Source organism: Periplaneta americana, chromosome 1, assembly GCF_040183065.1.
Source record: "Periplaneta americana isolate PAMFEO1 chromosome 1, P.americana_PAMFEO1_priV1, whole genome shotgun sequence".
NCBI classification, from domain to species: domain Eukaryota; kingdom Metazoa; phylum Arthropoda; class Insecta; order Blattodea; family Blattidae; genus Periplaneta; species Periplaneta americana.
Window position 1 is genome coordinate 34,284,532 of NC_091117.1, and position 23,341 is coordinate 34,307,872.

Genomic DNA, 23,341 nt, shown 5'->3' on the forward strand with positions numbered 1-23,341 from the left:
ATCCATTTCTTGGTTTGAGTTGCACAATGGGCAGTTAGGGGACTGATATATTCCAATTCTATGCAGGTGTTTGGCCAAACAATCATGGCCTGTTGCCAATCTAAATGCAGCTACAGACGATTTTCGTGGTAAATCGGGAATTAACTGTGGATTTTGATGCAGAGAGTTCCATTTTTTCCCTTGTGAATGTGTTATCATATTTTGTTTGTTGAAGTTTAAGTATGTAGATTTAATAAATCTTTTCACAGAGTAATATGTAGATTTAGTAACAGGTCTGTAAGTAGCAGTGCTGCCCTTCTTTACTAAAGAATCCGCATTCTTGTTTCCCAGGATTCCACAATGGGATGGTATCCATTGGAATACAATTCTTTTATTGAGTGATATTAATTGAGAGAGCATTTTAGTTATTTCTGCTGTTTGAGATGAAGGTGTGTGTTTAGAGACTATTGATAGAATAGCTGCTTTGGAGTCTGACAATATAACTGCATTTTTAAATTTATTGATGTGGCACAGGAGATTCCTGAGACTTTCACTTATTGCAATGATTTCTCCATCAAAACTTGTTGTTCCATACCCAAGAGATCTATAAAGTGAGAAGAGACAGCACGTAACACCTGCACCGGCATCTTGTTCTCTGGAGATCAAGGATCCGTCAGTGTATAAATGAAGCCAGTTTTGTGGAGGGTACCTAATATTAATTGTCTCTAAAGATAATTGTTTTAGTATTTCAGTGTTTACTTCTGATTTTAGTATTTCTTCTGTTAAATTTAGATTATATTCTATATTTAATAAAGTTAAAGGGTTTGGTTTAATTTGTAGGTTTTCTTTTAAATTCGGGATATTGATTTTCTGTTTTAATTCTTGAACAATGGATATGAAACTTTTTTGAGTTTTCAATCTACAGAGAGGACTGTATGAATGCCAATTCAGATAAAATTTATATTACTGTGTCCTTCAAGAAACCGTAGATTTTTTGGTACCATATTTAAAACCGATGAAAATGACCAAAATTTAATAACGAGTCCCCTTAAGCAAACATGGAGGCACTGAGAAAATGACATAGTATACAGCAAGCAAATGCAATACAGGAAATCAAAAAAAAAAAACTTACCTTCACGTTTGTGTGAAAGTGACATGCATGAAACATATGCTGGGGTGGATTAGGCAGCTGACACGTGGTGGTGATCAGCCTTCGAGGGTACATGGGTCGCACAACTCTTGCATCAAGACACTGACACTCTAATGTCACTTTCGGCAGATGTGTTGTCATTTTTGTCAGTGATTTTGTTTTCTGTAAAGAATTAATTTGGTTTTCTTAGTGTAAATTATCTCCTTATACAGCTACACTAGTTATCATTCATCAAAATGTTATAAATAAATAAAGATGGGTGAAAGATTTGAATAATTTCAAGGGAAAAATTATTCCAGGTGGGGTATCAAACCCGGAATCTTTGGCTGAGCTCGCCAACGTTCTACCGACTGAGCTACCCAGGAACTCTATCAGGCTCTGGCTCAATTATTCCCTATTTATCCACATATCTCAAGTGGGTTGACAACATGTCAGGGACCCAACATTGAGTGCACACTTTCTGTGTGACTTAAATTTGTGATTTTCTGTTAAAGAACAGTAACGTGTATTATACAAATCTGGCTTCTCCAGGTATAGTTCCCTGTGAAGCTGACTTGAATAACTTCAAGAGTAGCTCAGTTGATAGAGAGTTAGCATGCTCAGCCGAAGGTCCCGGGTCTGATGCTCGGCCCCAGAACAATTTTTCTCTTGATATTATTCAAGTCAGCTTTACAGTGAGCTATACCTGAAAGAGCCAGATATGTATGATGAAAGATTGTTTCAACTCATTAAGAATTACTTCAACAAAACATAAAAAGAACTGTCACAAAGACGACACATCTAGTTTCTCATTATAAATTTTAATCATTTTAGAGCTGTTATTTTTATCACATTGTGAATGACATTATTTTTGACAGATTATTTTTTTTAACTATCACTTACAATAGACATAAATGAAGTCATTCTCTCTTCAAAATAAAATGTAAATAGCATTACTTTCTTATGTATATTATACTGAGATTTCACTGTAGCAGAAGATGAAGAAGAAATATTCCAAGAACTATTTTCAGTCACTCATTTTTTTTCTTACAATTATACCAACGTTAACACTCATACCATAAGCAATAAAGTAACTAAAATTAAGTGAAATTCAAAGTAAAAATAGCAATCTCATGACAGTGTAAATACTAATGTTTATACAACATCATCATCATCATCGTCATCATCATCATCATCATCATCATCATCCTTCACCATTTTCGGTTTCGTGGCCTGTTACAGTCTCAATTAGTTATTTATTCAGTTGTCACAAATTTCTCTTTTCTTTAAGTTGGTAGTGTCGAAGCTATTTAATGTTTATAAATAATAATAATAATAATAATAATAATAATAATAATAATAATAATAATAATGATAATAAAGATAATTATAATAATGATGATGATAGTAATAATAATACTACTTACTGGCTTTTAAAGAACCCGGAGGTTCATTGCCGCCCTCACATAAGCTCGCCATTAGTCCCTATCCTCAGCAAGATTAATCCATTCTCTATCATCATATCCCACCTCCCTCAAATCCATTTTAATATTATCTTCCCATCTTCCCATTTCTGGATTCGCCCATACGTGTTACATGCCCTGCCCATCTCAAACGTCTGGATTTAATGTTTCTAATTATGTCAGGAGAAGAATACAATGCATGCAGTTCTGCGTTGTGTAACTTTTTCCATTCTCCTGTAACTTCATCCCTCTTAGTCCCAAATATTTTCCTAAGCACCTTATTCTCAAACACTCTTAACCTATGTTCCTCTCTCAAAGTGAGAGTCCAAGTTTCACAACCATACAGAACAACCGGTATTGTAATTGTTTTATAAATTCTAACTTTCAGATTTTTTGACAGCAGACTGGATGAAGACTGGATGATAAAAGCTTCTCAACCGAATAATAACATGCATTTCCCATATTTATTCTGTGTTTAATTTAACAATAACAATAACAACAATAATAATAATAATAATAATAATAATAATAATAATAATAACAACAAGAAAAACAATAATAATAATAATAATAACAATAACAACAACAACAACAACAATAATAATAATAATAATAATAATAATAATAATAATAATAATAATAATAATAATAATAATAATAACAACCAAGACACGTACTTTAAGTTTTCTAGGAACTTGAAGTGTGACTGGATCAAATACTGGATGGTCAGCCAGATGGATGTGAATTACAGGTTTGAAGAGAGTCACTTGATACACCTGTTTGGGAATATTATTGTCCAAAGAGTCGAAGTCTTCAGCTGATGCTGGGGGTAATTGTTCTCGAGTTGGTTCTGAAATTGGGAAAAATTTGAAAGACTGAGTACATGTTATCATGTACAATACATGAAACAGGCAACTTAGAACTAAAACTATACATAGATCATAATCAACTCTGAAGTGCTGTGATCTCCTTGTAGATTAAACCAATTCCATACCTGGCTTTGGAGTGCTATATGGAGAATAATCATATAGATTGGCAGAATGCTGAATCATCTGAAGACGGTGAAATAAGCCAGAACACACTTTAACAACTGTTGGTCCCACAACCACGCGGCACAAGGACTTTTCTGCAAGATTGCTGTTAACAAACAGTACAAAAGTATGAGCATGACATCAGTGCCGGATAACTGAGTTTGCCGGTTAATTCGAAAAATAGTTTTATAGGTTGTTTAAAAACATATTGGTATTATCACGCAGAGATACCACCATTTTGCAACTGCTGATTCTTTGTTTTGCTTGTTTGCATAATGATAATACAGCCATCTAGCAGTGACAACTTCAAGCATCTCATTAAAAATATAGGTCACTACTTCAGTTTGTAACTGACTGACTCTTCTTTTTCATTTTTCTTATTTAAAAGCATCGTTGTTTTGGGACTGCTGGTTATTTGGGTGCAGGATACAAGGGATTCCACTATATATGAGTAAGATTGGTACACACCTGTACTCGAGATCACTTCCAAGGTCTGACAATCGCTCAGAGTTAAAATCATCTGGAATCTCCAGCAAATAGAGATAATCCACTGCAAATGCTGGACTCTTTTCTAAAAGCAGAGCCTCTGAAAAATACAATTTATGCAAAGTTATAACCATGATTTTCTTCATAATACAACATTGCTACTAGGTTGTAGGTTATTGCGACATTTTATATTTAGCAGTTTAACAAAACTTTAAGGGAAGACTCCACTGAAAATCATGAAAATTTTTCCAAATTTTTTTAGCTATTTCACTTATTCAGAATTTATATTTTCATACTCCAAATGGATTCGGCTCAATTCTGATTACAAATACTCGTATGTTTACACTTTTTAAATTAAGGCTGGAAGGGGGCATGGAATTTAAAGAGCTGTCAAAATTGTTTTTCATCGAAGAACTCTTTTTTAAAATTTCTGATTACAAAACCAGTAACTTTTTGTTGGCTCCCTGAAGTTACTAGATGAATGTAGCGGAGGAGAATATTAATTTACATAAATATTCATTTTATTTTCAAATCTATTTTTCTGTGTTCATTTTTGCTGATTCAACACCAACTTTCTTATGCCAAATATTAATCAATCTGGATGAAATTTTTACTGCAAGTATTTATGAGGTAGCTGCATGTTTCTATGCATTTATTTTGTGAGAAATGCTGCTAGTTTATTTTATTAATATTTTTCTTAATGCTGCTAGTTTATTTTATTAATGTTTCTCTTAATGCTGCTAGTTTATTTTATTAATGTTTTTCTTAAGAAAAATATTAATAAAATAAACTAGCAACATTTCTCACAATATAAATGCATAGAAACATGCAGCTACCTCATAAATACTTGCAGTAAAAATTTCATCCAGACTGATTAATATTTGGCATAAGAAAGTTGGTGTTGAATCAACAAAAATGAACACAGAAAAATAGATTTGAAAATAAAATGAATATTTATGTAAATTAATATTCTCCTCTGCTACATTCATCGAGTAACTTCAGGGTGCCAACAAAAAGTTACTAGATTTGTAATCAGAAATTTTAAAAAAGAATTCTTCGATGAAAAACAATTTTGACAGCTCTTTAAATTCCACGCCCCCTTCCAGTCTTAATTTAAAAAGTGTAAACATACGAATATTTGTAATCAGAATTGAGCTGAATCCATTTGGGGTATGAAAATATAAATTCTGAATAAGTGAAATAGCTAAAAAAAAAAAAATTTGGAAAAATTTTCATGATTTTCAGTGGAGTCTTCCCTTAACAATAATGTTGGAGAATTAAAATAAGACAGAGAGAAAAGAAGTGCATGCACACATACACACGCCATTCTGATATCACACAGTTCAAGTTGTCATCAATATTATGATGTCCATAAACATCATCATCATCATCATCATCACTGCCACCGGCACTATAGTCACTATTATAATAATCTTCACTCTCAGTATTATACTCTATTGTGCAAATCTAGTTTTCAGGCATAGCTCCGTGTGAAGCTGATTTGACTCTACTGTTTGGATACAAAACTTGTCAATATTTCAGATTTCTCTGATTGTATTGTGAGCAGCACATAGTTTTCATAGCGGTGGACCATCAGAATTCGAAAGACTATGCTTAAATTACTAATCTCACCTGTAACAGTGGCAAGATGGTAATCCCAAGAGACATTGTAGTTCTTCTTCTCCCCCTTATTCTCACTGGAATTTGGGTCAAATAACGACTCTGAAATATAGTTATTCTGCTCACATCCTGATGCCAAGTACACCAAATCCTGTGCAGAAATATTAATACAAACTTTTGCACATACATTATAAATGTTGATTTTTCACTCCAAATTATGTAATATCTATTTCAATACATTTGTTGAAAAGGTAATATTAATACTATGTGACACAAAAGTCACTTGCTAAATGGAATGTGTTACTCTATTTGGTAACAACTGATATCTTTCGTTCATATTTATACGTATTGTGAAGTGGACCATGGTAAACAACAATGCTACAGCTATACACTACTCAGTCGATTTAGTAGAATGCAGCAAAACAGTACCTAGGTACAACGTGGTCTGTTGTGACGAGAACCCAAGCCCCAGCATACCAATAAGGCAATGTCACGTTCACGTTTCAGTAGTTCTCAAAAAGTAAATGCTGTATTATTCAAGTTATTTACTTATTTTCTTAGTTACCAGTACTTACTTTTTTTTACTTATTTGTTTGTTTCCTTGTTTATTTATTATTATATTTTACAGATAGATATATTCTAGGACATAAAACTAATTTGTATTAACATTGTATAAGATTCACTTTTTTTATCAATCAATCTTCTTAATGTATCCAGCTGTTTGCTGACAACATAAAGCCCACTATAATCCACTGTAGTCTATTCAGTTGTTGTTTTTCACGAGAAATGAGGGGTATTTTGATCGGTATTCATTATAGATGCCTGTTGCTAGTAGCCAGAGTTGGGGTGTAGTCAATATATACTGCAGGGCTGTGTCTTCTGCAACTAGTACTGATGATTTTAATTTACTTCTTTTGTGGTTTATGGATGGACAGTATAGAAGAATGTGTTCCAGATCTTCATCATGATTATTGCAACACAGACAAGTAGGATTATCAGAAATGTGAAATCGGTGTAGGTATAATTGAGTGACAATGTGACCTGTTCTGGCTCTTGTTAAAATGTTTGAACATGTCTGGGCAAGTTTTTGTACATTTCCAGGTCATTTGGTTTCTTTTGTACACACTGAAAAATTTTTCCTTTGTCAGAAGAGTGCCAATTGTTGATCCATAGGTTTGTAAAATGAGACTCTACTGAAGCAAAAGCACTGGATAGAGATATGACTTGAAGAGGCCTTGGTTGCAAATGTGTTGCCTGTTTTGCAATATTATCGACTTTCTCGTTTCCAGGTATACCACAATGACTAGGTATCCATTGAAATGTTATTTCCTTTTGGAGTTCTTTTAGTTTACTTAGTTGTTTCTGAAGTGGAATAATTCTATGTGCATGTAGGTTTGGAACATATTTAATTATATTAAATATAGCCCCCTTGGAGTCGGTAAGTATGCAAATAGATTTTTCAGAAATTTGAGTAACACACTGAAGAGCAGCATCAATAGCTAGCAATTCAGTGTCAAGACTGGAGGAGGATGAACATGGTATGAAATAACTTTCTTGATATTTTGGAATATAATACCCTGCTCCTGATATCCCATTATTAGGATTTAGAGATCCATCTGTATAAATTTGAAGGTGATCCTTATATGTGCTGCAGAGTAGTTAAATGGCATCTAACTTAAGAATGTATGGAGGATCATTTTTGGAATGATTTCCTGGAATTTGTATGCTATGTTCTGGATTTAATTTACCATGACTAACAGCAACCGAGTGTTAATATTAAAACCAGTGAATGTTGTTCAAGCACGAATGGCTCGTGTTGTTCTGACATTAGCTGCAACCTCCATGAACTAAGCTGCAGGAAAAGGGAAATAGCTTGTTTTGTATCATTTATTGTTTGGAGTTATTGAGAGTTGAAGAAGAGATTGTGTTGACCCTTGAACAGTAAGTAGAGCTAATACCGCTCTCTGGGGACAATCACAGATCAACACAGGAAGCTACAAAAGAGTTTCTTCGTGTCGTCCAGACATTTCAAAACCATCACACCAATGTATAGGCAGCTTATTACATGAACATTTGCGGTAGTGCACTGTACAGTTGCACTGAGAACAGTAATCTTTACACTCAAACCTAGTCATATTTACCTGAAGGTAATGCAATGTAATAATGTTGTGCCGTACAATATTTCATGATAGAATCTGATTACTAAGAAATTTGTCAAAAAGAAAATAATAATTTGTTATGCCTACATTTGTCATTTCAAAATAATACTGTTTTCTCCATTTGGAAAGTGACTTTTGTGTCACACGATATAATTACAAATATAAAATTTAAATCAAGTATAAAACATTTTTAATAATTCAATTGTATTCACACATATCTGTATTTACACTTACTCTAAAAACGAATTTCCTTTTGTACAGCACAATAAGAAGCAAAATGGGTGTTTCATGGTCTTTTGAACTAACCTGTTGGTTCACTGACGTTTCTTCAGAACATGTACCATTAGATGCTTCCTTTACACCACAGAAGCAATCGCCAAACGGCTCTACTACCACACGACTCAAACCTGTTTGCACATTCAGCCATCCTGCGCCATGTATTAAGAAATCCACAAAGCATCCTTGCAAATGTATAATTAGGAACGGGATGAATTTAACCTTACGAGGTCCATAGTAACTTCGATCTGGTGCACTCTCAGTTACCTGAAACAATGAAATTCTACTGTTCAGCATTCCATAAAATAAGGGAATTTTTACGTAAAAAAAAAAAGTTAAGAAAAACTTTATGTTATGTATGAGTAGTCAAATTGAAACTCGTAACAATAATAATAATAATAATAATAATAATAATAATAATAATAATATGAATATAAATAATAATAATAATTACATTGCATATTAAGGTAAAACTGACAATGGCATAGTTACAATATTATAAAATGCGTTAAGCCAAAGTTGCACAACCTGACAGGTATTTAACAAGCAATTCCAAAGTCCCATCGCTCTAATTTCCGGCAGCCAATCGCGTTGCAGGTCAGCTACATTTAAACGTGTGCGTCTTGTGATTCGCTTATGAAGAAGTTATTCATTTCTTAAAAAAAAATGTTATGTTTTATTTAACGACGCTCGCAACTGCAGAGGTTATATCAGCGTCGCCGGATGTGCCGGAATTTTGTCCCGCAGGAGTTCTTTTACATGCCAGTAAATCTACTGACATGAGCCTGTCGCATTTAAGCACACTTAAATGCCATCGACCTGGCCCGGGATCGAACCCGCAACCTTGGGCATAGAAGGCCAGCGCTATACCAACTCGCCAACCAGGTCGACTTCATTTCTTAAAGCTCGATAAATACTAAATATAATCGCCCGCCATTTTGGCTCTTTCGTTGGCGTTTGCAGAAAGCACACGAAGACGTTATTTGCCGCTCAATTATTTGCTGAATTACAGTGCATTTGATTTATTATCATAGGAGCTACGACATGATAATGTTTAATGGTGTGGCAAATAGATTCCTCGTATGGTAGCTCGAGAACAAAAGAACAAAAATCGCGAACGATACTACCTACCTAGACTTTATAGAGCCTTCACTTCCTAAGACATAAGCAAAGAGGCGGAGTCATGCCAGAAATAACAGCGTCGCGACTATATAATGTGATCCTTTAATTTAAATTTGAATTTTGATATTGTCCGACAGTCTTTGACATGGACAGGGAGAGAATTCCAGAGGCGTGGAATCGATATGCTGAAAGATGATGAATAGAAGGATGTTCTGTGCAAAATAATAGAGAGAAGGTACATATTCCGGGTTTGAGGTAGTGAAAGATAAACAAAACGAGATAAGTACTATTCTTAAAAGCCATTTGTAGTGACACTCTTTTTTAACAAATCTCTGGAGTAATTAATTTTTTTCTTAAATGGAAGTTTTCCTTAAAAGGGAGTTTCCACTTAAAACAAGCAACCATTTTAAGCTTATCAGCATATTTCCGCGAAAATATCGAAATTTATTTTTTTCAGCTCAATACTTTGTATACTAAGAAAGTGAAAAGGGAATTCCTCAAGTACTGGGTAGGAATTGTGTTAGGACTGGCAACAATATAGCTACGTAGAGAAAGTGTCGAGAATAGGAATTTGCCAAATGATTAAAAAAACTACGGCAAGCACTTACCTTGAGACACACTGTAGCCTGCTCAACATAGAAACCTGAGTGGTATGTATGTCCTGCGTATGCCATTGATTGATCTGATGCCCAGTCCTCTTCCCAATATACGGGCATTACAGAAGGAATCCAGCTCCATGCCCAGCCAGCCCATGACTCACTCATTCCATCTGCTGCTTCAGCTACGGAATAAGTACAACTACATGAAGTTCTTAATTTGCTTCACTCTTCTTAGGACAGTATATTCTGTTATAATATTAACTCCCACAAAAAACTGAAGATATAATATATATATATATATATATATATATATATATATATATATATATATAAAATAATAATAATAATAATAATAATAATAATAATAATAATAATAATTTATTTTACCTGGCAGAGTTAAGGCCATACGGCCTTCTCTAACACTCAACCAGGAGTAAAACTGCCTTACAAAAAACACTACAAATTTACAAAGTACACTACAATTTTACACACAAAACTGAATAAGATAATCTATATATATAATTTGAACTGGTAATGGAAATTACGGGAAAACAGCTGAACGGATTTTCATAAATGGCCTCCCATTTTGAAGCTTGGAACCCAAAGTTTTTCTGAAAAATAGTAGTTTTCAGTGAAATGTCAATTTTCCTACATAATTTTCCTATTTTCCAAAATCCATCTGTCGTCAGTTTTGAGAACTAGCTAATTGCATTCAGGAGAAGCGAAGCGAGCATCAAGTCGGCCGTGTTGTATTTCAGAATAAAACAAAACACACACTACAGTAAACAATATTACACGAAGGCCATGATCTGCAAGAATGCTGACATATTTAGAGCTCAAATTAAATTGGATTATTAAAAACTTAACTTACTAAAAATAATTTACAGGTCCGATTCTGTGGTGTGTAACTTTCTGGGTACAGCTGTGTATTGGGTATTAAAAACTACAAAACTTGAGGTGGTTTGATGACAGCTCGAGAGAGAGTATCTTTCATTATTACGGAAGCAAATAACTTTCAGAATGTCTGGTATTCTTCATTGAAAATAAATCTGAAAAATGTTTATTTTAACGTCTAATGAACTTAGTTTGCAGCATTTGCTGCACAAGCCACTAGTAATAATATAATGTAAACAACAAGCAAGTAGAAATCAGACATAATATATAACATACAGAAAGAAAGGAAAAGAATAATAAAATGTGAACAGCAGGTCAAAATAAATGAGACATAAAAAGTATAAAAAAATAAGACATTTATTGATGATAATAATAATAATAATAATAATAATAATAATAGTAATAAAACAGAGCAGTACAAAGCATACACTGAATACAATATTTTAGGTACACACAGTAAGGAAAATTATGATTATATATAGTTCAAGTTATCACATTATAGATACTATATACCATTATCGGGAAATATGAAAACAAAAAAGATAAAATAAGTTAAATATCACTAGAACATGAAAAAAATGTGAATACATGGAAACATGCAATACAACACTTGTCATAATAGTAAGTTAGTTTGGCAACTCGTCATAAGATAATTTTCTAACTTGGATTTGAAAGATTTCAATGTTCGGCAGCCCTTGACTTTAGGCGGCAGAGAGTTCCAGTGACGAGAGGTAGCAACAGTGAAAGATGAGGAATACAGAGATGATGTGTGAAGTGGAATTTCTAGCGTGTTATCACGTTGTGATCGAGTATTAATATTATGATAGTGAGAGAGAGTATGAAAACGGGCAAATAATATGAAAACGAACGAATATATATATATATATATATATATATATATATATATATATATATATGTTATATATGTGGTCTTTTTCCACCGCAAATACCACTTCAACTTGACGAAATTTGATCTCAAACCTCTAGTGTGAAAACTAAGTCTCTAACCATTCGGTTAACATAACTATTCAGTTATAACATGCTACATGAATAATTTCAAATGCATCAGATAATACATATTTGCTCACATTATCAAATATACTTCGCAATATCATTACAAACGCTTACTTACCAGGAGTGACACTAACAGGGTCGTTCATGTTATCCAAATCCTCCTCCAGTACTTGGGACTGGTCAGGTCGGAGCTCTCTTCCATGAAGAGCAATTCCTAATCGAATCAGTCGCATTAACATGGGCACCTGCTGTTCTGTGAGGCTGAAATCCATTCTTTTGCAGTGGATGTCCACTCGAGTAATTGAAGCTCGTTTTGCCGTTGCACTGTGGTAACTTCGGAGTAAATGAAGTTCCATTGAGCAGCGATACAAAAGAGGCTCCTATTCAAAATCAGTAATATGTATGCATTAGTTACCTTGACTAGAAATAAGAAAAGCAAGAAATGTAGCAGAAAAAGATCGATTTACTTTCAAATGCAGAAGTCTGATGCTCTAAGAAAATATTCCAACCAGTTTCTCACAAATCTTGAAACAGCCTCAATGTCAGATCGATTTTATGAATTTTTGTTAATGATTTGTTTTGTATATGAATTGCTTCACTGATGAGATTTTCAATTAAAGACATACTGAAAACACCACAATCATCTTCGTCAACATCACCAAGAGAAGAGATTTTAGAAATAAAGTAAAACCTCACTTATTTGTTCAATTCAATTCAATTTATTAAGCCATTAAACATACAGTGATAGGCTTCGTCACAATACAGAAGGGAGGAAAAAAAAAAACATACATTTGAAAATACACATATAATTGAAAACAGTAAAGTTTAATTAGAATGAAAACACAAAACATTTTGAAACTCTAAAATTAATGAAAACACTTCACTCTTAATGTAATAATTGTAACTAAATGTAAATAACTTTATTTATTAAAAAACAATTTCGTATGAATTTATGTTAAGAAACTCATCTACAGAATAGAAATGATTAATTAAAAGCCAATTATAAAATCTAGCTTTGAAACTATTGGTTGGTAACTTACAATATTGACTGGGAAGCTTATTATATAATTTCATCCCCAATGACAGAAAAATTTGTACTAGTTTTATGTAATCTACAGTATGGGATATTAATTTGTTCACTATTTCTAATTTCATGATCATGTATATTGGCTATTAATGAGTAATTGTCTATATTTTGTCGAGTGTAAAGGACTAGGTCAAATATATATATAAATTTATGACAGTTAATATCTGTGATTGTTTGAAAAGAGGTCGACAATGTTCAAGATAGATTGATTGATATAGAATTCTAATGGCTTTCTTTTGCAAAACAAGACACTCCCAATTTTGCTACCATTTCCCCAGAAAATTAAGACATACCTAATTATCGACTGAAAGAACGAAAAGTAGGCACATCTTAAATAATTTTGAGAAACGCAAGTCACTAATTTCTTTAATAAAATATAACTCTTGATAATTTTGTGCATATATATTCGATATGTTTTTCCCATGTTAAACTGGAGTCTACAAAAAGTCCTAGAAATTTGGTACCGGTATAGTTTTGTATGTTCTTTTTTATTACATGATTTAGGGTAAAAGTTATGTTGATAGACTTTTCTTGATTAAGCAAAAAACCATTAGATTCAAACCATAAAGCAATCTGTGTTAGAATATCATTGGTTAGAGCATGTAATTTATTCAGAGTAGAGCTAGAACATAAGTTGAGTACTTCTACAGTTTTCGTGTTTATCCTTTAAATTTTAAGGCACTGACCTTTCATCATTAAAATTTGTCTCAATTATACATTTTCCAGTTACATGTTTTCGCATTATATACGTTACATTTTTCAGTCCCTAAATACGAAATTCATATATACAGATACGAAAATAAAATTTGGAGCTCCTTTACTGTACACTGTGCATGTGCCAATTCTCAAATAGCGCTATTACATATGGCAAAAAAAGCATGGTTTGCCAATACTTCATTATGGGGAATAATGAATAAAAAAGAAAAAAATTTCAATGCCGAGTTTCAGTGTGGTTCAGGTTCAACCAAACAGAAAAAAGCCATTTCAAGATTTAGAAAATACTGTTATCTATACAATTGTACATCTAATTAAATGGTTATAATAAAGTTTGGTAGGCCTATATAACACACATGTTAGTACTACTTATTTTAGCCTTTCCTTCAAATTTTAAGTAAACTCCCTTTTAAGGAAAAACCCCTATTTAAGGAAAAAAAAACCGTATGGCATGCCAAAACCAATTTTTCGGCATCAGGTATGACGAAAACTTGTATTTTCTCGAAATCAGCAAGAGCACTTTAATAAAACTGAACACTCTTCACATCAACTGTGAATTGTTTTGGATTAAGAATCAAATCTAGGTTACACAAAATAAATATAATGTTAACACATTTCAGTAGAAGTTCTTTCATCATAAACATCTTCATCTTTCAATATTAATAATTCTGTACATTAGAATACTTTGTACTTGCTATTTGGGAAAAGGAAATTGTACCAGAACAATGGGAGAGATCCATAATTGTACTATCTTTAAGAAGGGGGAAAAGACTACCTACTGTCGGTGACTCAGGAGAAGACGAGGGCGGACTGAGGGGGAAGGGATGTGAACAGATAACGTACGACAACACATCAATATTTGTAATGTAGTAAGCGGAAACATTAGGTCTCCTTCTGTTTAACTTAGCTTTAATTTCCATACGCATTGTTACTCATGTTTCCTGCACGAGTAATAACCTGGCTACTGGGATGCTTATCTGAGCGATGTTTATAATAAGCAACAGAGATAGTCAAGGAGGTCACATTCTTGCCCCTCGTCTTCTCCTGAGTAACGGACAGTACAGTAACTTTCGAGGAATATCACTTTTATTGACGTCATACAAAATTTTGTCCAATATTCTTTTGAGAAGATTAACTTCATACGTAGATGAAATTATTGGGGATAATCAATGTGGTTTTGGGCGTAATAGATCAACTATTGATCAGATTTTTCGTATTCAACTCATATTGAAGAAAAAATGGAAGTATAAGGGCACAGTACATCAGTTATTCACAGATTTAGAAAAGGCATATGACTCAGTTAAGAGAGTTGACTTCAGTACACAGATGAATGAGAGCCTGTACTTTCTATATGAATAAAAGTATCAATACAGTATATAACAAATTCCTTACCTGATACATTTCTATTTTGCCTGATGCATTCCTCTTGTCGAGACAGATTGTAAGATCGGAAAGATTGACAAGTTTCCGCAGCATTACTTGCTTTGGTGACAGATCTGGAAATTATAGATACATGCAAGTTAGAATCTCATATTTTATGAAACAAGCACAAAATACTAGAAGAGAGATTGTGTACTTTACTGACCTGTAAATGCTGCCTGCCATGATTCGTTTGCTGATTGAAAGGTCACGGTTTTAACATTCACTGACAGCACAATATCCTCTTCTACATACTTCAGAATAAGGTTGTTGCAATAAATGGTAATGTTGCTCACAATTTTGTTCACTAGACTCTGCACATAACCAGGTGGTGCCACCATATCTTGCTGCCTAACATCATAAAAATTACATAGAAATTTCATTAATATTAACAATGATTTAGAGCAGTGATTCTCAGCTGCAGAGCAGTTAATGGGACGAGAAGAAAATAATAATAATAATAATAATAATAATAATAATAATAATAATAATAATAATAATAATAATAATAATAATAATATCATTATTATTATATATTATTTTAAAAGCTGTTGTATGTTGTAAGTTAATAACAAGAACGATGATGATAATGATGATAATTAATAATAATAATAATAATAATAATAATAATAATAATAATAATAATAATATTAATCATCATCATCGTTATCATTATTATTATTATTATTTTATTATTATTATTATTATTATTATTATTATTATTATTATTATTATTATTATTATTATTATTATTATTATTATTATTATTATTATTCTATGCATCTGTAGTTTGGAACTCTATTACTAGTTCTGATTCGGCAAAACTGGAAAATATTCAAAGGAAATTTATTTCATTATGTTCTTACCGATTCCTGCCTAATAACTCTGAGTATAACTATGATCAAAAATGCGAGCACTTTAAATGTCGAAGCCTGTATGCCAGACGTCATGATCTCGATTACTTATTCTTATGTAAGGTCCTTAAAGGTGACATTAATTGTCAATCTTTCTTAAACAGTGTCAGCCTTCGTATTCCTATGAAGGACATGAGACATCACAAACTCTTCTATATTAGAAATTCTAAATCTTCCACGCCGGTCTCCAGACGTATTAAACATGCTAACTTACATGTAGGCGATTTAGATCCATTCAATTTATAGAAGTATTAGAACATGGCAATGTCTTTGTTAATATTAATTGCATTATCTTTCTACACATATTGGTAATACTTTTGTACGAACCAACTCCTTTCCATAAAATATTATAGTATTAATTCTTGTAAACTAATTATTGTAATCTATGTTCTTTATTTTGTTATCTCTATTACCGTATTTGCTCGCGTAATTTGCGCCCCCGCGTATTTTGCGCACCCTAATTTTTAAGGGATTATTTTGAACTTTATTTTTGCTCCGTGTATTTTGTGCACACATTTTACGTACATATTTTTTTCAGTGTAGTAGGGATTACGTACATATTTTTTTCAGTGTAGTATGGATTACGTACATATTTTTTTCAGTGTAGTAGGGATTACGTACATATTTTTTTCAGTGTAGTAGGGATTACGTACATATTTTTTTCAGTGTAGTGGGGATTTTCCTTCCCTACAGTCCATCGTAGGTCATTCACCAGCAACTGAAGTACTTGCTTCAGAAAGAAACCCCAAAGTCCCGCTACTTTAACAATGCTTGTCCTTGGTAGAGACAAGTTACCGGTATAGAGAATTAGCCCTACCGTAAATACTTACCTATACATATACTAATTGAGATAAACTCAGAACAGGACCTCTTATTTGAAAAATCCGCATATTTTACGCACCCCAATTTTTCAGTGGCCAAAGTTAATTAAAAATTGCGCAAATTACGCGAGCAAATACGGTATGTAATGTGTACCATAGTTGTTCATTTTATTGCATTAATTGTATCACTATGCTGGACTTCTATTGGCCTATGGCTGTTGTCCAGCACATAAATATCAATAAATAAATAATAAATAAATAAATAAATAAATAATAATAATAATAATTATTATTATTGTTAATATTATTGTTGTTGTTATTATTATTATTATTATTATTATTATTATTATTATTATTATTTTAAAAGCTATTGTATGAAAATTTAAACATACGATTATTGCGATTTTCGGCCTCAGGGTTGTTCATTATACACGTTAACACCAATTATTTTTGTAAAAGCGAAAATTATCAGAAAAATTTAGGTTACTGTTTCATTAACTAATAAGTAGTATATAGATATAAAGATAATACAGTTAATGTTTCTATATGAAAACATGATGCATACCTTTTACTGGGTCTTCTCCGACTGTCCTTCGTTGTTTGTGTACTTGTACTTGCATGGCTAGCAGAATCAGATCCTACTGTATCTTCACCCCGCAATTTCAATATGCATTCTAAACAGAAAACACATACTTAACACAATACAAGCTTACATATTCAAAATATATGTGGAAAAAAGCGCGCACACACGCACGCAAGCACACACCTGCCCCCCCCCCCCACACGCACATGCTTCCAGGCATACACCCGTTATTAATATGTGCAAACAATTAAGTCAGAAATAATCAAAATCCGGTTACCTATAGTATTGATTGTGATAGTGATTGGTTCTGAATTTAATTTTGTCCATGGCACGTGTATCAGCAGCTCATGGACATGGCCACTGACAAAGCTGAAAGGAAGCTGCAATTCTTGTTCCAAGACCTCCAATCGGAGATCCAGATTATGAAATGAGGCATCTCCACCCCACAGTGACACCTGAAACATGAATGAAAGAACAAGTCTTAAGTATGTAATCAGAAATATCAGGAAAACTTCCTGGAAAAAACAAACTTAATAAAATATTTATAAAGATATGAAGCATCAAATGCCTCTATTAAATACAATTATGATAAGGTCACTGTGGACCTGGGAAAAACAGTAATTTAACATAAGTCCTCACCGAAAATGGGATATCTGTATTTATACATTTGCAATGCCAAAGTTATTTTTATGTGTGCAGTAAATGTTGTTGTTGTTTTCTAATGCCAGGAATTTGACAATAAAGTCATTTGACCTCTTGCACTCCAATATTTTTCAAAGATATTATCATGGCCAGCCACTGAAGCACAGATTTTGGGGTGTTCCGAATCCATTTCTTGGTTTGAGTTGCCAATGGGCAGTTAGGGGACTGATATATTCCAATTCTAAAAATGTAGAAGTATTAAATTACTGGGAAAAACAGTTTTCAACTTAATTTAAAAGTAAGAAAACACTTTCTCTTCTGAGTAAAAGTGGTCGATTTGAAGACAGGTATTGCACTTGTCTGTATGCCTAAATAGACTACTTTCACAGAAGACAAAAAGATATTCTACATACACTAGAATTCCTCGTATATGACACCCAAATAACTGAAAATTTCAAAACAACGGTACTTTTGAATAAGGAAAAGAAAACTGAAGAAAATACAAGGAAGAGCCAGTAAGTATGATATAAATTGAAGTAGCAACCTACATTTTTTAACGAGATGGCTGAAGCTATCACTGCTAGATGGCAGTAAAATTACGATCTGTACACAAGCAAAACAAAGGAACAGCCATCTAGACCGCTAACTTCACATCAGGAAGTGAGGCCGGAAACTGTCATTTTTAAAGCAGGCAAGAACCTTATGTTCCACAGATTTCTGTTATATGCTATATACAGGGCTTTAACAATTTTATGGCAGCACTGTCGAACCAAAGAAGCACAATTAAAATATCACAATATTTTTCACTCATCACAGACGAGTGAAGCATACATAGGCCTACTAAGTATGAAGTTCATACAAAATGCTGATGCCATGTACCACTTCTTGGTGGACAAACTACAAATTTCAAACTTATCGACATCACTAACTTCACATGGAAAATGAGCCCAGAAGCTTCCATTTTTAAAGTGGGCAAAAACCTGTGTTTGTTCCACAGACTTCTGTTATATGCTATATAAATGTGCTGTACACACACTGAGTGTGACGTAATCACATAATTCTAATGTTATGTGCCACTTTTTGGTGCACAAACAGTTATTTCTTGAGTAATACATACTTTTTCATCAGTTCGACAAATGGCAAAACAACCGTTCGCTTAGCACACGAATGCTCTACCGACTGAGCTACCCCAGGAACTATACATGACACCGTCACCGGGATTGATACCCGGCCCCGGAACAATTTTTCCCTTGAAATTATTCAAGCCTGCTTCACAGGGAGCTTCTACCTGAAAGCCAGATTTCTATAATATATTCATTACTGTAGGTACATTAACAGAAAGTCACAATTTAAGTTACACAGAATTTGTGTGCACTCAAAGTTGGGTTTCTGGGATCTTGTCAGCCCATTTGAGTTGTGTGGATATAAAGGGAAGAATTGTGACGGTGTCGTGTATAATTCCTGGGGTAGCTCAGTCGGTAGAGCATTCGTGCACTAAGCGAAGGGTCCCAGGATCGATACCCGGCCCCGGAACAATTTTTCCCTTGAAATTATTCAAACCTGCTTCACAGGGAGCTTCTACCTGAAAGCCAGATTTGTATAGTCTAAGTTACTTTATAGACTAAGCTTAATTTTCGTACTTAATTTAAATATATGGTGTTATTTTACAGAATGAAGAATTATATTACCTGAGAATCTTCTGGTCGGAAATTTTTTATGTACTTGTCGACATAGCTGAGTAATATTGGAGTGATGTATGACTCAAGCTTGAACATTGTCCCGCTACAATGTTATCCAAAGGTGTGATTCAGTCATGGCTCTGAAAAAAACAGCACTGATAAGCGACCAATTACCTACATAACACACACTACAGTTAGCATACAATAACTTTGCCATTAAATAAGCTAATCAATAAATTAAAAAAATGAGTCAACAACAAAAATAAAGCTCAAATCAAAACTAGGCTTAAGCAAGTAATAAAGTAAAAACTGAAAATCTCTATACAATTTAACCAACTTCTCAACCTTCAACTTTTTTTAACACATAATAATCCAACTGGATTAAACAGAAACAATTTTAAAATTCCATTCCATCCACATTTTACCATTAATTTACTTCTCTACAATATAAAGTTCTTAAAACTGCAAATAGCCCTAAATAAGATTGAATAATAACTACTGCCGATTCTAGAATTAAGTCATTATAGGCCTAAATTGTTTATTTACAAAGTGACCAAAGTTGTTGTTTGTTGTTGTTTTCTAATGGCAGGCGTTTGACAATAAAGTCATTTGACCTCTTGCACTCCAATATTTTTCAACGATAAAAAATGGTAACTTGTAGCCGATAAGTGAACACCATATTTTAACATTTTGGTGGCTACACACAACCCCCAGAATGTCTGGAGGACCACACCTGCTGTTGATCGACAGGTCCATTAGACTTAGCTGGGAGATCTTGTTGATCACTAGCTTTCCCTCCTTAAGCCACTGGAGGACGATTTTAGTGCCATAGCAGGTCAGCACTAGGAACAGAAAAGTAGAAAGAGGAGGAAGGAAAGTGAAATGAACCCCTAGGCCTCGAATGCTCTAATGACGTCGGGGTCGAAGAAAGTAAGAGTTCAGTCAGAGGACTGGATAGGAAAGGGTAAAGAGGGAATTAGGTATTGGATAGAGGAAAATTATACCAAATTCAGTCATTAACTCATCAAGCTGACCAGTGCTAATTGATGAGTAGCCCCTCCCTTTAGTTCAGCTCGTAAAATTATTCTTACTAACAGCTGCACCAAGGGAAGGTAGGGATGGGACATTGGGTATTTGTCCAGGTTGGTTCCTTAAGGCCTTCAATGGGAAGGATTAATGGCTCTCCCCCCTGTATGCGACAGATACCCTTTTGCAGCCAAAAAAGTGACCCAGTATGGAGAGTTACTTTCTTCTTTAATAATCGAGGTAACTTTAACGTGCATAATTTAGTATTATACAGTTGTGTTGTACGTTACAAATTCATTAAACATGGAACATGCAGTCAAGGTGTTATCCGATGGTAATCCCAAAAGTCTGCTTTTAATTGTTAAGTAAACTTAAGTCTGTTATTTACATTACAGTAAATGATTTTCATGGTAGAGACTTTCTGAAAAAGAGTGATTGCACAAAGGTATAAAGACGATTTGCAAGAAAATTTCCTAATGTTACCCACATAGCAACAGCACCAAAAGACCACTCCTAGACCTAAATCTAAACACTTCACTAACACAAGCTGAAGAATAGGTCTAACACACAATCTAACGTCAACACAACCACCATTACAGAGACTGAACTGGACTGACAAGAGTGAGGGAGACGGCTTGTCGCGTGTTGCATGGCCTTTGTGCTGATCGCGAGCCACTCGGTCGACTTACATCATGTGTGCGAACTCTCTGTATGTTGCACTCTTAGTGATATTTTATGTAGAAGTACATTGCTCTGTATTATTATTATTATTATTATTATTATTATTATTATTATTATTACTGAGCACACATTTTTATGAAAATTTACAAGTTCGTGACAGATGTTCATCTGTGTCATTTGTTCAGAAACAGATAATGTAAGCTACTACACAATTTCAGAACATTTCTTCAGTCAATTTAATTTCAATTCTGCATATAGAATATAGTGCACTTTTATTGATTGTGGTGGTCGGTACATTCTTGCACTGTACTAGCATAAAGTTATGTTAAGTTGACGATTTTCTGTTTTCCTATAGGCATAATGTTACCCCTCTACCCTAATCTTGTTCCTTCAGGTTAGGTGAGACTAGTTTTGTTTAGTTTAGGTTTGGTGAGGAAGAAATAACGATTAGATCTTGAAACGTCAGTGCATAGTTTACTTTATTTGTTACTGTTATTACATTTTTATTATATAGGCTAGTAGCTAAGAAGTAGTAGCTTGGTTATGAGTTAGGTTAGGTTGAGCATATAGGCAGGTCCACCGGTAGGTCAGAACTTACAGTTAGCAGTTTAGTGGGTGTCTTCTTAAAGTGTATAGATAAGGCCTCCTTTAGAGGGTTACTCATGGTGCAGTGGCCAAAATTATTTACTGTTTCGACGAAGTTTCCCTCATTTCAATAAATAACTTTGTTTACAGCTAAAATTGGCTAGTAAACATATACATATCAAATAAACATAGCTACAGGCTTAGGCCTAACGTAGATTACGTAACACAAATCATACCACCAGCCACGTAATAACCTGATAGTTTATTAATGCAGAGGAACAAGTTTTGGTCTCGACGTCCAATTATTTTACCGTGTTTTTTAAAGTTCCTTTAATTTTCACACAAAAACTGAGACACTAGCATTGAACTTCTACTGTGTAGGCAACATTTACAATAATTTTTCACTTAAACATAGAATTAACCAAAAGAATAGGTGATACTAAATAAAATTTCGTTATTTTAAACCTCGTGATTCAAATATTATTTACTTCTATGATACTCTCCCACATTTATTGTTTTTCTAGTAATGCCATACCAATTCAGGTTGGTGTCATTACAATAGGTATGGCCTGATTAAATATAAGCCCATCAGCATTTCAGATTATATTATTCAATACAGTCCAAGTTACTATTTACCTGGTCATCAGCAATATATTTTAAGTACAAATTTGTCTTGATCAAATGATTTCACCTGACAGGTGGCAAATGCACACGAAGTCAACATATCCACTAAAATTTTATCACAGAAATGATAGTGTGTCAACTATTTTGTTTCAACATCCCACACTGAACACCCAACTTTTTTTCGTCGTTATCTGCCTTCTAGTAATACAAATTATCGCTAAATATAACGACCATCATTTAAAATTCACATATGAAATTAATTTTCTGATACAAATCACTTCCTCAAAACACCTCCATAAATCGCATATACCTGCCCTCTGGCAGTAACAAATAGAAGTATTTGACTAGCAGACGCTTTTTGTGTCATAAGTGACGTAAGAAAGACAAAATAAATGAAGGTGCAGCGCGAGACCGAAAGAAATATTTCTGTTCTAATGCACAGATTGCTACACCGATCAAGGATGTTATTGTATCTTCGTACGAGCGGCTCTGATAGTACTCTCGCAGTACTGTTGAGTGAATTGATTGTAATCTAGACTTACAACGTATTCCGCAAATTGAATGAAAATTCGAAAGGTTTAGTAATTTAGTATTGAAGAACTTAATAGCAGTGCCACAACCGGAAAATTCGGCTCCAATCTGCAGTTTTTTGGCCCCCTTGATTCAATAACACTTATATACGACAAAGTATTTTCTTGTTTATTTCACACAGAAAGAATGAGAAATTTAAAACAAATTAAAAAGTTAAAAAAATGTTGAAAATGTACGCGGATGACTTTCAGTTTTGCGGAAGC

At 33.6% G+C, this 23,341-nt stretch overlaps 1 protein-coding gene across 3 annotated transcripts in view; it reads right to left on the bottom strand.

The window, feature by feature from the left end:
• Positions 1-22,859, bottom strand: part of Vps13B (vacuolar protein sorting 13B) — a 96,530-nt gene extending 73,671 nt beyond the window's left edge. For all 3 annotated transcript variants that reach the window (XM_069818197.1, XM_069818208.1, XM_069818189.1), the window contains exons 1-14: positions 22,560-22,859; positions 19,641-19,771; positions 17,588-17,765; positions 17,293-17,401; positions 15,159-15,343; positions 14,966-15,069; positions 11,891-12,152; positions 9,874-10,046; positions 8,174-8,410; positions 5,721-5,859; positions 4,071-4,188; positions 3,566-3,708; positions 3,249-3,421; positions 1,112-1,291 (exon numbers count right to left, since the gene is read on the bottom strand). In XM_069818197.1, the coding sequence (XP_069674298.1) occupies positions 1,112-1,291; positions 3,249-3,421; positions 3,566-3,708; positions 4,071-4,188; positions 5,721-5,859; positions 8,174-8,410; positions 9,874-10,046; positions 11,891-12,152; positions 14,966-15,069; positions 15,159-15,343; positions 17,293-17,401; positions 17,588-17,765; positions 19,641-19,727 (2,088 nt within the window). In that variant the 5' untranslated portion in view covers positions 19,728-19,771; positions 22,560-22,859. The remainder of the gene's footprint in view (positions 1-1,111; positions 1,292-3,248; positions 3,422-3,565; positions 3,709-4,070; positions 4,189-5,720; positions 5,860-8,173; positions 8,411-9,873; positions 10,047-11,890; positions 12,153-14,965; positions 15,070-15,158; positions 15,344-17,292; positions 17,402-17,587; positions 17,766-19,640; positions 19,772-22,559) is intronic.
• Positions 22,860-23,341: the final 482 nt, after the last annotated feature.